This window comes from Podarcis erhardii (genome assembly GCF_964252035.2).
Source record: "Podarcis erhardii genome assembly, chromosome: 11".
NCBI classification, from domain to species: domain Eukaryota; kingdom Metazoa; phylum Chordata; class Lepidosauria; order Squamata; family Lacertidae; genus Podarcis; species Podarcis erhardii.
Window position 1 is genome coordinate 992,605 of NC_138501.1, and position 16,821 is coordinate 1,009,425.

At 41.9% G+C, this 16,821-nt stretch overlaps 1 protein-coding gene across 1 annotated transcript in view; it reads right to left on the reverse strand.

Annotated features, from left to right (window-relative positions):
• Positions 1 to 442: 442 nt before the first annotated feature.
• Positions 443 to 16,821, reverse strand: part of PTAR1 (protein prenyltransferase alpha subunit repeat containing 1) — a 37,155-nt gene continuing 20,776 nt past the window's right edge. Inside the window, exons 3-7 of the mRNA XM_081881096.1 lie at positions 16,690 to 16,756; positions 8,360 to 8,464; positions 6,652 to 6,865; positions 3,549 to 3,862; positions 443 to 1,827 (exon numbers count right to left, since the gene is read on the reverse strand). Of these exons, the coding sequence (XP_081737222.1) occupies positions 1,482 to 1,827; positions 3,549 to 3,862; positions 6,652 to 6,865; positions 8,360 to 8,464; positions 16,690 to 16,756 (1,046 nt within the window). The 3' untranslated portion in view covers positions 443 to 1,481. The remainder of the gene's footprint in view (positions 1,828 to 3,548; positions 3,863 to 6,651; positions 6,866 to 8,359; positions 8,465 to 16,689; positions 16,757 to 16,821) is intronic.

Consider the following 16,821-nt stretch of genomic DNA (forward strand, 5'->3'; position numbering starts at 1 on the left):
TAGGGCTGAGGAATCTCAAATGTAGGCCAGCACTAAATAAATACCAGAACAAATCAATCATACTTCACTCTACTGTTAGCAAAGCAATAAGGAATAAAAGCTTGATTGCAAGGAAATTAATTGCTTCTTTACATAAAGATGGATTTATAAATAACAAAAAGACATGAGGAGGAGGCTGAAGACAACAAACTGTCTTTCTCACTGAGAAGAATCAGCAACATCAATAGGAAAAGACTTGTTCCCCCGCCCCCCTGTTCTTCAAACACAAATGCAAAAAGGCCAGCAGCCACCTTATACTAAGATAATTTCAGGTTAAGAATCTGTACTGAGTTACCCATGGCATGTGTTTTGACGCTTTGCAGAATTCTGTAGTGTTCATAATACATTCATAAATATACATAATTAACACTGGCTTGAGTCAAATGAAAAATAAATAAAAATATAACATACAATGAAGGACTTTAATAACCACACAGCTAGTGTGTGTAAGACTGAAACAATTTTCTCTCACTTATTTTCACAACTTTCCTGCAACATATTAACCATATTCCTCTAGAACTGGCACTGCAATGAAAATGTAAGTAAGGTCAGAGTAATTCAGAAAGAAACCAACTGCATCTGGAACATTTACAGAAGCACAGCAGAGCACTGAAAGCAATGCAAGGATTCCACGGCCAGTTCACACATGAAACTAATGATGGTTTAATGAGAAGTATCAGGTGCCGGTGCATCTGCTAGGAAGGCCCAGCTTTGTTCACTCCCTGAAAGAAACCACAAGCAGTAAGCTGGTTGCTTTGGAGAGAAACAAACTGCAAGCCTTGGTGTGCAGGAACCATGAAGCTGGTCTCTGGTCTGTTTCTCCATCACAGTGAAGTCAGGAGTGGGAGACAAATGAAGCAGACCAATACATTGCTCATTTGCAATAAACCATAATTAATTTTTAACTATGGTTTACACACAAACCACTTAAAACATCTGTATTTAAAACAAACAGGCCCAAACACTGTCTGCGCTGATGTTGTGGATTATTTTCCATTGTAGGCAATGTTTTTGATCAGGTGCATTTGTTATGGAAGAGAGATTGAAAAGTGAATAAATTTTCCAGTGGTATCGGCTACCTTATATTCATCTTAATTAAAGCTGATTTTTAAAATACTATAATTAATGAGTTTGTGATATGGAGTCACCCTACATGTAACATAAACTCAGAAAAAAAACTTTTATTGATCAACACAAGGGTGTTTAAAAATGATGTTTAAAGATGTTTAAAGATGATGGTAAAAGCCATCATCTGCAAAGGATGTTTAGCACAGACAACAAAAACAAAGGATGAAAAGTTCCAGGCGCCACTACAAGCACCAATGTTTGAAAAGAGAATATTGCACTAAACAAAGGACCCTGCATATTATTTTTTTTTAATTATTATTATTATTATTATTATTATTATTATTATTATTATTATTATTTTAAAATCTCCTTCTTCACTGACCTAGAAAGGAAACCAGCCATTTTCTGTATGCCCCGGCAAACCTTGCCTGCTCTACATCCCTACATGTTGATAAAACTTGATCGATGAATCTGTATTCTGCTTCGAGACTGATAGAGTCCTGCACAGGAGCACGTTTCAGGCGTTTGGTTTCTTGAGTGTAGCCTTGTCTGCTGGATTCCAGCAGGCCGTCCACATCCATGGCTTGGCTCACATGACCAAATGCAGCACCAGGGTGTGAGTTGTTCAGCAGGCCATCACTCTTGTCTGCAGCTGCTGACCACACACTTGGAAGTGGAAGTTTGTTTTTTAAGTGGTGCTGAAGATAGAACACACGCCGTCTTCAAAGAGAAGAAATAAGAGTAAATCAAATGTCTAGCACTTCTGTTGATTGAAAGTAACATTTCTGCCCTCTTCCCCATAAACTTCTTCACAACTTGTTAAGCATTTTTTTTTATAAAAAAGGTTGACTTCTAAATTCGAAATTCCTCATTCTCTGTATCTGATGTCTTGTTGGCAATGTGCAGAGTCTGTGATACTTTGCAAGGAGACAGATTCACACTAGATCTCCATCTTGCTAAATGGACAAGAGAATTCTAATTAATATCATTGATGTAACGGACATCAAAACTCAAGTCCTACTTTGCTGCCGGATAACAACCTTTTATTGGTGGGGGTTGGGGGGGGTTGGTGCTAACACCAGAATGCAAGAACTCAAAAAGGTACGTCTGGAGTATGGTAAAGGAAAGGTAAAGGACCCCTGGATGGTTAAGTCCAGTCAAAGACGACTATGGGGTGTGGCGCTCATCTCGCTTCAGCCCAAGGGAGACAGCTTTCCGTGTCATGTGGCCAGCAGGACTAAACTGGCACAATGGGACACCATGATGGAAGTCAGAGAGCACGGAAATGCTAAAGTATGGTGGGTGATAACGTGAACCAGTGTCGTTTCTTCAGGAGCCTGAAAGCTGTGGAATTTCCTTCCTAGTCCTTCCTTCCTCCTTCCCTTTTTTCTTTAAAAAAATTAACTTCTTATTAATTTTATGAGAAAAACAATAACCATAAACAGTATGGGTCTCAAATGAAGATATCAGCAAAAGGATTTTTTTAAAAGGGTACATATAACAGGACAGTGCTCTTTAGAGATATGGAAGAAAGGTTCTGTAGAAGCTTTTGTGAGTCTCTGGGGATTTCTTACTGTCCATTGACTCAGTAATAAATGTGCTGTCAAAACTTCTGAGTCTTTCTTGGAACATTTCCTGGCCTTATGAACCAACTGAATCAAATATTTGAGCCTTCCTTCTTCCTTAATAGCTTTTAGATATAATAGCTTTTAGATCAGAGCTTTCCAAACTTTTCATGTGGGTGACACACTTTTTAGACATTGCATCATTTCAAGACACAGTAATTCAGTTTTACTTGCAAACCAAAGGTTAAACTAACTCTTTTCCAGCTGCGGGAGGAATGTGGGGAGCATTCGCACGACACACCTACACTCTGCAGCCGACACACCAACATGTCACGACACACACTTTGCACTAGATCAAGATGGGCTTCTTCTGGAGAACTTTGTATTGCCCTGATGCATTTTTCCTGCTCCTGCTGTTCTGATTTACTTTCTTTTGCTCTGCTCTACAAAATGTCCTTGTATGATTCATATTGCTTTTGTTGTACATTGCTGGCTACCTTTGAGATGTTTAGCTAGTCTTTTTGGTGAAAAATGGGGTACTGTACTTATATATTGATAAATTGACACAGGTGCTATAAAAAATGGCTGACATGAAGGAATAAAAGAGCTGTTGGTACCTTGTAGAAGTGAACACTGTCAGAAGAAAGGCCATACATTTAAGCAATATTTTACTAAACAAATATAATAATAAATAGAAAATGCTGATTTACTGCAAAACAACCAATGTTCAATGGCAGCTCTGTGAGGCAACTTTTAAAGGTAGCTTTAATGACACACAAACCACCAGCACCACAGTGTGGAATGGCTGGAATAAATGAATCCTATTAGAGTGGTAACTATTCTCTTCAACCCAGATCCTTGTATACATTTCCTTACCTGTGACACCACAGGGTTTCATGCCCTGGGTAAGTGTTAATTAAATCAGTGCAGAGCTCTACTTCTTCATTTAGAAGAAGTGGGAAATCTGGTTGTTCTTCCACACAGGTAGCTTCTGCTTCATCATTTTCTTCATTTTTTAGAAGCCTGGCTGCTTGCTGATTGGCTGGTGAATTGTGCATTTCTACAGTACACTCAGTCTCAGTTCCGTCAATCAAAGATTTTAATAAAAACTGGCGGTAGTGGAATCCACTATGGTCTGAAACATGCATGGAGACCCAGTGCTTAGTGGAAGAAAGTTCATCTAGAAGAATCTGAAAGTCAAAAGCGGATAGTAAATTAATCCATCCATAAAGATAAGACACCACCCCCCCAAAAAATCAATTTTCATTTACAGCAACTGCCTGAGGTCTTCTGCTGTTGAGCCAAAATAAGCATAGCTCCTCCATATAGCTAAACAAAAAGTGCCAAAACAACAGAGAAAGTGGGCTTCAGTCCCCGCTATAAATTTAGGAATATAAGCGGTGTTGAAATGGGCAAAACTACAGAGATCTGATATCTACTGTGGCAAATCAAGTCTGCCCATTGCTTCCCCTGCCAGTCTTCAAATCAAGAACTTTACCTCCAAATTTTAAAATGTATACTTTTTGTTTGGTTTAGCTTTTCATTTCCATGCTTAGGGAGCTCTTTGGACGCCAAGGGCCTTTTGGTGGTTCCTTCACTGTAAGAAGTGAGGTTACAGGGAACCAGGGAGAGGGCCTTCTGGAACACCCTCCCACCAGATGTCAAAGAAATAAACAACTATATGACATTTAGAAGTCATCTGAAGGCAGCCCTGTTTAGGGATGTTTTTAAAGTTTGAAGTTTTATTCTGTTTTTAATGTTCTGTTGAAAGACGCCCAGAGTGGCCCTTAGGGAAACCCAGCCAGATAGGCGGGATATTATTATTATTAATAATAATAATAATAATAATAATAATAAATTATATTATATTAATAATAATATTATATTATATTATTATATATATTATAAATAATAATAATAAGTTGAATTTGACATTCATTTGCTGCTTAAGTTTTTAAATGGCAAAATTTTGTATCTTCACAAACTGATTTTCTGGAAGCAAATAACATGCCAATGAGTCATAACTTTGTGTTATAGTCTGCTATATTCCTGGAAGTGCCTTTTATGACACATGAAAACTCAAATATAATACCGTTAACAGTTAAGAAAATGTTGGGAACACAGAAGAAACTGTTGCTGGATGCAGCCTGTATGTGGTTTAAATGCTATATATTGAGTGAAAATTGTTACTGGAACAGCATATAGTTCCCTCGTATAAGAAGAAACAAGCACAAAAGGTACTAAAAACTGCTGACACACTAATAAATTTTAGCAACCTAAAGAACTGTGCATAATTTGCTGACTCAGACTTGCTAATCACCTGAAAAACATTAACTACAGCTTTGAAACTGCCCAACTTGCCTATTGTATTTGCAATTGGATTCAATTCATTGTTACTAATGAACTTATGAAACAAAAAATTTTCTGCAGAAAAATTAAGCGCTGTAAATGTTTCCTCCCCACATTACTAGTTAGGTCAGGAAGGGATAATAGCTCCATCAGTCATCGGAGAGGGTAGCAAGGTAAAATCAACCCTCGTGGATACCTGGGAAAGGGTTTCTTCTTTCTTGTAGGACACAAGGGCTTATGCACACCTGGTACAACTGCGCAGAAGAGCCAGCAGTCATTTTCAGCGCATGTGAAGTTGGATACAGCAGCTGCCAAACACTCTGACTATTTTTATAATCTGGATTTTTATAACTGTGCATAGTGTAAGTCTTCTGAAGTCAGAACCCTACATATGCACCTCTTTAAGCACAGCAAAGGGAACAGATTTTTAAACTGCTGTATTCATTGATGCCCTGTATTATACCACAGAATGGCTGTCTTAGCTTTTCTCCTTAGAAGCAAACTGAAGCAGCCCTTGCTAAATGATGGAAGAAAAGTTATTTGCTTCTTTCCCCATCTAACTTCTTCAAACTCTTGCTGCCCTAAATTCTTTTTCATTTGGAAATTAAGTAGTAGAGGCTGCCAGACTTTCTCTTGGGGCCTGTGGCATAGTTTTCAGGTTATTATTAAATGCCCTTATCATTTCTGGAAGGTTCTCAGGTAACCAGGCAGAGATTGGGGGATGGGGTGCTGCAAAATGATTTTCTTGCAAGGAGCTGAGCTCAGCACTCTTCCCTTGAAACTGCTCAGGCAGAGAAGCAGATGATGTTGGAGATGAAAAGAGGGCAGACTCAAGCTTAGCTTTGTGGAAGGTCAATGGGCCGGCATAATGAAAAGGCACCAAGCCTGCTTTGCAAATGAGAAATGGCAATGTGAAAGTCATAAGAATATTGAACGTTACATTTTAAAAGGGGCAGATATCAACTGCTTCCAACCCGCTGGTGCAGCCCGTTTTAGAGACCCCCCCACCTCCAAGAACCTCCCTGAAGGGGTGGAAACAGCTGCTTTTCAAACAGGCATTTCTGTTCCAGTTGATAAGGCATTTTTAAAGCCAGTTAGTAACGTTCCAGTTGTTTGATGTTGTGCTAATTCATTAAACCAGCATAATCTGAGCTGAAGGATAACATTAGATATGTGAAAGGCACTTATAAATACCACTATGGGGCTTCTAAATTGTTTGAGCTCTTTGAACCTATGCCAATACCCAATCTGCATTTTAACAATGCATACTGTCTTTAGAGAATATAGGGATCAAAAAAGAAAAGAAAAATCATAGTATTCAAATATTGTTGTACAATATTTCTTCTTTTATTCTGACAGGAGCCTTTACAGTTTGTCACAACTTCATCATGAGCTCCATCTCCCTCCTGCATCACCCGCTCTCCTGTCTCACCTTTCGGAGGGACAGGCTCCATACCGTAGCTGCTAGCTGGATGGTCTGAATCAGCCTAATGCAGTTTTTATCCCTTCTTCTCTTCCCCAAAATTTCATAGGCCATTCATGATGAAATTTCATTCCAAATATTTCAAAGTATTTATAAGAAAGTCATTCCAATTCTTACCAATGGCTCTTACAAGGTACTTTTCCCTACCTTTCCACTGAGCTTGGCCAAGTGCTGCAAGACCCAGGCGCGATGGGACCAGGCGTTATAATTACTTGGATATCTCCCAGCAGCTTCACAGCAAACATCCATTTCTTCTTTCACTAGCCGCTGAATCCTTTCCGTGGGAGCTGTTTCCAAATTCCCTTTATTCACGAGAGTGGGCAAGGAGTTTTCCTGAATTAGTTGTTGCAGCACCCAGCGTCTGGTCAAGTGGCATAGAGAGTTAAGAGGGCAAAAGCCAATTTAAGTGAGTGAAAACATTTTATTTTGTTCTGTTTGTTACTAGGTCTTAAGGCAGGAAAAAATGAAAGTTGGAGTGGAGAAAAGAAATATATCAACCTCTGCACTAATAATCAAGTAATACTGGGAAATATATTTTATGGTCCTGAAATGCTTTTATCACCTACTTCAGCCTGTAGCTCCTGCTGTTTGACATTTGGCATGGTAAACCAGGAGTGGGGAACCTCAGGCCTGGGAGCTAAATGCAGCCCTCCAAGCCAATATATCTGGTCCTCAGGGCTCTCCTCAAGCCTTCGCCTCCTCTAGGCCACAGCCTGTTTCTTCTGGGTGGTTTTGCTGGGATGGAAATTGTTGCTGAGCTGGGATGACATCTGCCGTTTGCATGGATGGAGGATGGGGAGTTGTGCATGCAAGTCTAAAAACCTCTGACTTTGGTGTGCAAGCCTACAGCTCTGCCCACATACAGCTGTGTCCCTACCACTGGTCATTGGGATGTGGCCCTTGGCCTGAAAAACATTCTCCACCTTTGTAAGCCACGGTTAATAGTTCACCACTTTGCTCCTTCCTTCTTGTGTTGGGAGAAAGCACAAATCAAGGATTGCTCCCAACAAACCACAATGTGCAGCCAAGGTCTGTCCTTAGCTTCCTGATTATGGTTTGTTGGGAGCAAAACAGACAAACTGCTATGCATGAATTGCTATGCATGAACTGCTATGATCATGAATTGCTTCCTCCCATCCATGGCAGCAGTCAGGATAAACCATTCATTTAACTTTGGTTTACCATCACCTGCAAACCAGGTCAGTAAATCCTTTTAAAAAGTCATTTGATTTATTACTTCCTTTTGTCTGTTGTGATTTGAAAATGAAAATCATGGGGTGATTCTCATTCTATAAATATCAGATACTCTCTCCATATGGCTAATTATTATATGAACTCTTCTTGCCCTTCTTAGTCACTGTATTTCTAAACCAAAAAGTATCACTCTCCTTAGTCTGTCCTTCATAGATGCCCTTTTCTGTACTCTTTCGATTTCTAGGAGTTCCTGTTTTGAGATGGGGAAAGTGACCAGCGTAATCAAAGATTCATAAAATAGCACTCTGAAGCTTTCTGCCCTGGTTCCAACTACTTTGCTAATAACTGTAAATAACTCATTTGCCCTTTTCGTTTCTTCAGCACCCGCAGCTTGTGTTTTCAGTGAGATCTCCATTATGGCCTCAAGATTTCGTCTCTGGGTAGTTGTGGCCACTTTAGAGAAACAGGCAGCACACATTTTCAACAGAAAAACCTTATATAAAAATGGACAGTATTTTCTACATCAAACATAGGAACTTTAAAATAGACTGACTAGTAGTTTCCTCTCACTGAAACGTCATGGAGGAACCACTGCTATACGTTTCCATATTCTTTTCAGGTGGGGGTAGGGAAAGAGAAATAACCACAGAAAGAGACAAACCTGTGAATCCACGTTTCTGGACTCTTTGGAAACTTAGTTAGTGCCAGTTTCCCAAGATGTAAATCTTTAACTGGATTTAAAGTGCCAGATACTATTAATTCTTTCCTGCAATTTTTTCCAAAAAATGAATTAATTAGTACAGACACATTTACTGAAAGTAGCCAGTAATAAATTGCACATAAGGCTGGATCCAGAGTTTGCTGTTGCCAACAGTCGTGTCCCCTGAACAGCCTTCTGTTCTGGATGCCAGAAGGCAGGTTACCTGGATGCCAGGGAGGGCAGGTTACCATTTCCTCCTCCCAGAACCTCAGAAACACTTCTCTCTCCCTCCCCCTCCCCTCCCCCTCCCCACCCCCCGGTTCTGGACCAAATTGTCCATCAACCTCCAGAGCAGATTTTAGAGGGCAGGGGATGGGATCACTGGGAGCGAGGCAGGAAATGGACAAAAACAACTTCTTCTCCAGTTCTGCTAACAGGCTTCCTGCACAGGACCAGTAACTGAATGTGTACAAAGGGAGCCCTTGCATTTGCAGGATGCCAACTCTGGATCCAACCCATCAATAAAAACTGATAAAAGCATTAAAACTTATTAATCTATACATATACCTATATAATATATATACAGTATTTTTCGCTCTATAGGACGCACCGGACCATAGGAAGGGGAGAAGAGGGGCAAAAATATTCTCCCCCTCTCTGCTCAGCGCCCCTTCAGCGAAGCGGCAGGAGAAACGGAGCCCCTTCCATTTCTCCTCCCACTTCACTGAAGGGGCGCTGAGCAGAGAGGGAAAACTGTGCAGTGCCTCTCCAACGAAGCGAAGCCTGGAGAGCAAGACCCCTCTCGCTCTCCAGGCTTCAGGCGGCTATCCGCAAGCCTTCGGAGCGCAGCGGGAAATCCTGCTCGCTCCGAAGGCTTGCGGATAGCTGCCTGAAGCCCCCAGAGCACAGCAGGAGTTCCCTGCGCTCTGGGGGCTTCAGGCGGCTTCAACGAAAGCAACATGAAGCCTCCGAAGCGCGGGGGGAGCTCTCCCTCTGCGCTTCGGAGGCTTCGCGTTGCTATCGCTGAAGCCAAGGAGCCTGCATTCGCTCCATAGGACACACACACATTTCCCCTTCATTTTGGGAGGGGGAAAAGTGTGTCCTATAGAGCGAAAAATACGGTATATATATATGTATATATTAAAACTGATCATGATAGCGGAGGCACAGGATCAGTCGCTCTGAATAGAACCAGAGGAAAGTAAAAGCCCTGAACTCTGTGAAGTAGTAACTAGCAAGTCAATTCCTTCTTTATCCCACTTGAGCCTCTCTCCCCACACAACCAGATCATCACTTCATCTGCCTGGTTAAATGCTTTCCACATTCCAATAAACATTCTGGATCAGATTCCAGTCTCATGCATGTCACACATACATAGAACCCTGGCAGATTCCAAATGAAAGTTGCACAGATGTAAAATGGGTGCTTCCAGATGGTGCTGGGGGGTTCAGCAATGTCAAGAATTAAACGGAGGTTTATATGGGTCTGCCATTGTACAAAATAATATGCTGCTTCTGCTTAGGCCAAATAGGGAGGAGTTAACCAAATTTATTTTAGTTCAAGAAAAACAAATAATAATTTGATTTGTTTTTCCACTGGGCATGGCCCTTGTATATGCCAGTAGTCTTATGTACTTCCTTTGGGAATTGGAAGTTTTTACTTTCTCAAAAACAAACAAACAGAAAAATAAATTCTTTTTGGTTATAACTAATGCAAATCTACTCAGTACAAAGAAAAACACAGAGCAGAAAGTAATGGTGCAAGTCAACGCCTGCAAGATATTGGAAAGCTACTTATTTTTTCATTCAATTCCCAACAGACCAATCCTATAGTCCACCCTATTTAGAGCTGCTTCAGAAGGTACAACTTTCCATGTACAAAAAGGAGCGAAAGAAGTATGCAGATATGTGTAACAATATCACAAATGCCCTTTGTGAAGCGTGTGCGCACAGAAATAAACATACTAAGCTGCAGCCACTCAGTCTGCGCATTCTACGTGCATGCATCTAAATGGAGCAACCACTTGCATGCCCCACGGTCAGAGCTCCACAGAGAACTGATTTTGGGTGAGAGAATTGTAATGAATGACATGTCTCTTTAGAAACATCTCCTGCTACCTCAAGTCTGCTTCTGACATATTTTGTTCTTAATACACATCTCTGTTTATAAAATACTTTAAAATAGGGTCAGATTTTAAAACAGAGCTAAAATTAAGCAGCTAAATAATAATGGAATATTCATTTTTTTTTACCATATTCAATAGTTCAGTGGTGTGATTTCTGCCTATGCCATTCAGAAATAAGATTTAATAAAAAGGAAAAGACTTTTACCAACCTGTGCTAAATTGGAATCTATGGCCTTTTAAATGTGTTTGTGGGAGAGGAGTCATTAGTGGGGGGTTCTGTTATTATGTTATGTATTTTGTGTTTTCATTTTGTATTTTTATGCTGTAAACCACTCTGTGATCTTCGGGTGAAGCGCAACATATAAATTTATAACAACAACAAGGGGAAATGATAAAAATAGTTTTGGTTTTCTACTACAGTCTGTTAATGCACTTATCCTACCCAACAAGCTGCAGATTATTTTGCTCTCTATTTCAGCTTTAATTTTTTTGTGAAGAATGAAGTGCAGCAAGGCAATCAAATCTATCCTGACCTTGAACTTCAAAGATGGAAAACTAATTAGGATTATTAGAGGCATTTGTTCCTTGGCTTCATATATTTGTATACAGTTTGGCTTCCTGCTAGCCAGGACCAAGGCAGATCATCCGCTGAGAAGCTGATGCATCTAACAGCTGGAAGTTACCTTTGGGAAGATGAAAGAAAGACAGAGCAGCCCTGGTGGAGGATCTGAAATGCCAAACTCCACGTGCAGGCACTTATGCTTATTATGCTTATTACTGAAGAACACTTGATTGCCAGCCTCTTAGCAAAACTCAGCAAGATTATCAAGACTCAATTTTAACCTATTCATGGCCTGCATTGCTGTTTGTATAAATCCTTCCTAGGACCAATCTCCACTGAAGAATCCTTTCACAGAATGCCTTTCATGCAAATGTTATTCCACAGAAGAAACTCAGTTCATTACTCCTGTTGCAGCATCCAGTGATACTGAGCTATGAAACTGCAATGCTTGTACAAAGAAATCATATCAGTTCAACTCTAAGGCACTTTATTAACATGACAAGGGCTGCAGATGACTACACTAGGTAAAGAAACCTTTTGGTTCCACTGCAGAATGACTATGGGTGCAGAATGACAGGTTAGGAGAATCATGGTTTATAGAACTGGAGGGGGCACGGAAGAAGGATAGGATACAGTGGTGCCTCGCAAGACGAACGCCTCGCAAAACGAAAAACTCGCAAGACGAAAGAGTTTTCCGTTTTTGAGTCGTTCCGCAAGACAAATTTCCCTATGGGCTTGCTTCGCAAGAAGAAAGCCCATGGGGAAATCTCCGGGGACCTCTTTCATAGAATCATAGAATCATAGAGTTGGAAGAGACCACAAGGGCCATCGAGTCCAACCCCCTGCCAAGCAGGAAACACCATCAGAGCACTCCTGACATATGGTTGTCAAGCCTCTGCTTAAAGACCTCCAAAGAAGGAGACTCCACCACACGCTTTTAAATGCTGGCGGTGGGGAGCAAAGCCTTTCGCCCCCCCCCCGGCCTTCAGAAGAGGTCCAGGAAGGCCGGCGGGGGCTGAAAGGCTTTGCTCCCCACCGCCAGCATTTTAAAAGCGGTCCGGGATAGCAGGGAAGCGCGCTGCACTTTCCCGCTATCCCGGACCGCTTTTAAAATGCTGGCCGTCGGGAGCAAAGACTTTTGCCCACCGCCGGCCTTCAGAAGAGGTCCTGGACCTCTTCTGAAGGCCAGGGGGGGCAAAAGTCTTTGCTCCCCCCCCCCGCCTGCCTTCCCGGGATAGCGGAGAAGCACAGCGCGTTTCTCCGCTATCCCGGACGGCTTTTGAAGGCAGGCGGAGGGGGGGAGCAAAGACTTTCGCCCACCGCCTGCCTTCAGAAGACCTCCGCTGTCCCGGGGGCTTTTAAAATGCTGGGGGTCGGCAGCGAAGCCTTCGCTGCCGCCCGCCAGCATTTTAAGATCGCCCCGGGACAGCGGAGAAGTCTCCGCTGTCCCAGGGGCTTTTAAAATGCTGGCGGTCGGCAGCAAAGCCCTCCTGTCCCCGGAGCTTGTGGGGCAGGAGGTGAGGAGAAGGGCTTTTCTTCCCACCGCCAGCCTTCAGAACAGCCTTCTGAAGGCTGGCGGTGGGAAGAAAAGCCCTTGTCCCGCCCCCCCCCTCCCAGCCTTCAGAAGAGGTCGGGGGACAGACTGTCCCCGGACCTGGTCTGAAGGCGGTTTCCATAGGAACGCATTGATTGATTTTCAATGCATTCCTATGGGAAACCGTGCTTTGCAAGACGAAAAACTCGCAAGAAGAAAAAACTTGCGGAACGAATTTATTTCGTCTTGCGAGGCACCACTGTAATAGATACTCCCCAAAGCCATTGAGTGAGGCACAGTCCTACACACAGAATAAGAACAGATCTAGGGTTGTTTCCAATGGGACTTCCATTTCCTCTCCTCGCCATGTGTGCTCCCAAAATCTGCTCCAGAGGGAACCCCAACCTCCTGGTGTTGATTTTGGAAGCATGTGTGGGGCTGGAGAGAAAAGGAGAGCAACAGGAAGCTCTCTTGTGCAAGCTGAGCTGCAGCATGGGATGCAGCCCATAATATCCCATCTGGCAAAGCATACAACCAAAAGTACTAAAATCAATTATAAAGCTTTAGGATGTGTTAATGGTCTCCAAGGTGGTCATGGGTTCCATTAGGGGTCTCAACGACTGATGGAGAGCATTGGCCTGCAACTGGTGGGTCAGGGCCCATGACCAGGTCCAAAGTGAGACACAACAGCAGCACGGTCACTATGCAAATGTTTGGCAAAAAGTTAAGAAATGGGGCCTCAAATGCATGTTAGGGTTAAAAGGTAGATCTTAGGTCTGAGGAAGTTTGAAGTCTACGGGCCTAGAGTAGCCAAACAAAAATCCAGGTGAGAGGGATTGCAAGACCAAGCTATTTTTGTATGCCTCATGTGAAAAATAATTGTATGCCTCATGTGAAAAAGTCAGATTGGGTCTCATCCACTCTCTCCTGCTTCAACTAAGCAGAGAAGCAATGTCACTGATATGACTTCTTCAAGTACACTTCTTATGAATCTGGTTTTTACAGGCATAACAAAATACCTTGCCTTACTCATGTTCACTGTTCAAAGTCCTTCACACACATGATCAAGTAAACCTTACAAGAGCATTGTACAGTGAGGTACTATTACAATCCTTGTATTGCAGATTGAGGGGTGGTGAGAGGTTTAGGGCTATTGCTTTGTCCAAGGACATTTAGCAAGATTTGTGATTGAGATGATATATGAATTGAATCAATCACAGCTCATTCGCTTCTCCACCACTCCAGTGGCCCCACAAGGAGAAAAGTGATAACTCTTTCTCCTTGCACAGCTTTACCATGATAAAATGGCTGTGCAATAGGAGCGGGACAAAAATGGCATTAAAGAAAATAAGGTGAGGAACTAAAACACTAGTTTTAATGTAACTAAGTTTAGAGTAAATAAGTTACACTACATTCTGCTGTTCATGATATTTTAGAAAGGCAGTAAAGATTTTTCACAAGACTTCATAGTTAAGGGGGAAATACTTTGGAGTAAGACGCTCTTTTGGGGTCCCACCCCCCTGCTTCCACAGAGATTTGTCTTCCTAGATTTATCTCTAGCAACTACAAATCTTTTTAAGAAACAGAAACCTACAAGCTTTGGATAAAACATAGCAACCACCTTGGAATCTTTCCCCTGTATTTCTGTTTTATTTTGCTTTTGAAAATGTTTTTGTGGGTCTTTGGGCTGAAATAAAGAATGTAATTACCAACAAATCTTTTTAATAATAATAATACCTGCTTGAGAGCTTTGGATTAAGGGTCTAATAAATTCCAAAGATTGATGACTCCCCGCCCCCAAAGTTGCTGGTCTTTCAATGGAGCTGATTGAGAGGTCCTGTACTCCCTCTCCTATACACCCCTGTAATGGCTGCCTCTAGGAACTACGTAGCCTTCATCTTGGTTGAACTTGAAATATATTATTTGCTTCATTGTGTTAGAAGTCAAGGGCTTGGTTGGCAGAGGATGAGTTGAGGTTGATGTAAATTAGGCAAATCTGATTAAGGAAGAACAAGTGAATGACCTTCATTGAATGAAGAAAAGAATATTGGAATTGATCTATACAAGACCATACTCACATCCCTGCACATGGTCCTTCTCAGATTTCAAGTTGGAAGGCAAGGTACGTTCTGTACTCTCCAGGGATTGGTCAGAGCCAGAACAAAGAATTTTGGTAAGGAATGCAAATATTCATACTTGACTTTGTGTGTGTGTTCATCTCTTGATGAATTAAACTGGGTTGAACAAAACAAATAACCTGTGTGCTTAGTGTTTTGGGACCGTATATAGTTCCACTGCTCACCAAAAAGTAAGGTTCAAATTTACCCACCAACAATGCTCCCTGGAAGTCTTGCTCAAGGTGCTCTATCTCGGTTTTAAACAATGCAAAATGCTGTTGCAAGAATAATAATGCTGCATTCAGAAAAGTACTACAGAAACTATCATCCTGAGGGAAAACCTAGGATAGTTCAGTCAGTCGAGAATGAGACAATCTCAGGGTCTGAGCCCCACATTGGGCAAAAGATCCCTGCATTGCAGGGGGTTGCACCCTCGTGGCCCCTTCCAACTCTACAATTCTACGATTCCATGATTCTCATTTGGGAGTATTTATAATACTACTGCTTTAAATTTATAGTCCAGGTAAATGAAGTTCAACCTGGTATGGAAGAGGCCATGCTGCCTCTAAAGTTTGGATGCTCACTGGTCACAAATAGCTGCTGAGGATGGGAGTACCTTTTTGAAGCTGAGGCTGGAGCACCAACTAAAATGCTACCTGAACAGGAATAGCCTTGTCCCATGCCCTGGCAAGCTCCCATGTGAATTACTGTAATGCACCATATGTTGAGCTGCCTTTGAAAATGATCCGGAAACTTCAGCTGATACAGAATATGGCTGCAAGGCTGCTAACTAGGACTGGGTGTTACAAACATATTACACTAGTACAGGGGTTGCCTTCAGGAGCCCCAGGTTCTTCAGCTTTTGGTTTTTAAAAATATTAATATTATAATATATTATTATTATATTAATAACAATTAATAGCATATTAATAATAATAATAATAATAATAATAATAATAATAATAATTTATTTGTACCCCAGCCACTCTGGGCTCCTTCCAACAAAGATTAAAAATACATTAAAATGTCACACATTAAAAACTTCCCTAAATAATAACGGCAGGATTCAACTAATCCACAGATGTCCTGAAATTGGCTCACAGGGGTCATGAGAACACCCAGACCAGCATGTATGGGGAGGAGAGTGGGGATCATTCTGCCTGGCAAGCAGAATGCTTGCCCTGATGGAACGACTGCTTTAGCTCAATGCTGAGTATCTCTCGTGCTCCTAAGAAAACAGTCATGGAGCCAAATGTACTGGTACCCTCTAGGGAGCGTCATATTGCCCAGCACTGAAGAGCAGTTCCTAGAGTTGGAAGGACTCATCCTTCCCTTCCACTCCAGTTGGTTAAGCAGTCAACTTCTACCCTACTCTGGGAGACAGGTAAGCAGCAAGGATGGTTTGCCTATATCCTCGTGGTTTGCCTTCCTGTTTTTTCTAGCCCTGAAAGGCATTTTTATTTGGGAAGGGGGAGAGGTGTTGCAGGGGCTATGTTCCACCTTCTATTGACTTAGAATGGGGGGCAGCAGAGACAAGCAGTGGGGCACCTCCCTCCCCATTCTTCTAGCTCTGCAGGGCATTTTGAGAGAAGGAGAGAACAGGAAAGTGGAAGGCCTTCCCCACTTGCTTCATGAGCTGTTTTACACAGGCTTCATGCATTTTTATTTAGAGTGGGAGAGGAAGCAGTAAAAGAGAAGTCTTCCCCACTTGCCTTGAGGTATTTCTTGTGGCTTTCTCTTGTCCCAAAAGGTGAATGTATTTCTGTTTTATTTATAATAATAATATCTTCCAGGCAGCTCACGGTGGAATACATGGTCCTCCCCCTTCCAATGAGTTGTGCACTTCTCAACTGAATAAAGCACATGAGCTGGTATGCTTAAAACCATGCGTATGCCTCACACAGACTTAAGGCAGCTACCAGAAGTATTTCCATCCTCAGCTGCTTAACCTACCTGACATTCCATGCAGTAGTGAAATCTGGATTCAATAGCAGCAACGTACAGGTGATATCTATCAGCTCTAGAGAAAGGAAAGAAGAAACCCATCAAAACCTGCAGAAGTTAGTATTAATTATGTCTTCATGC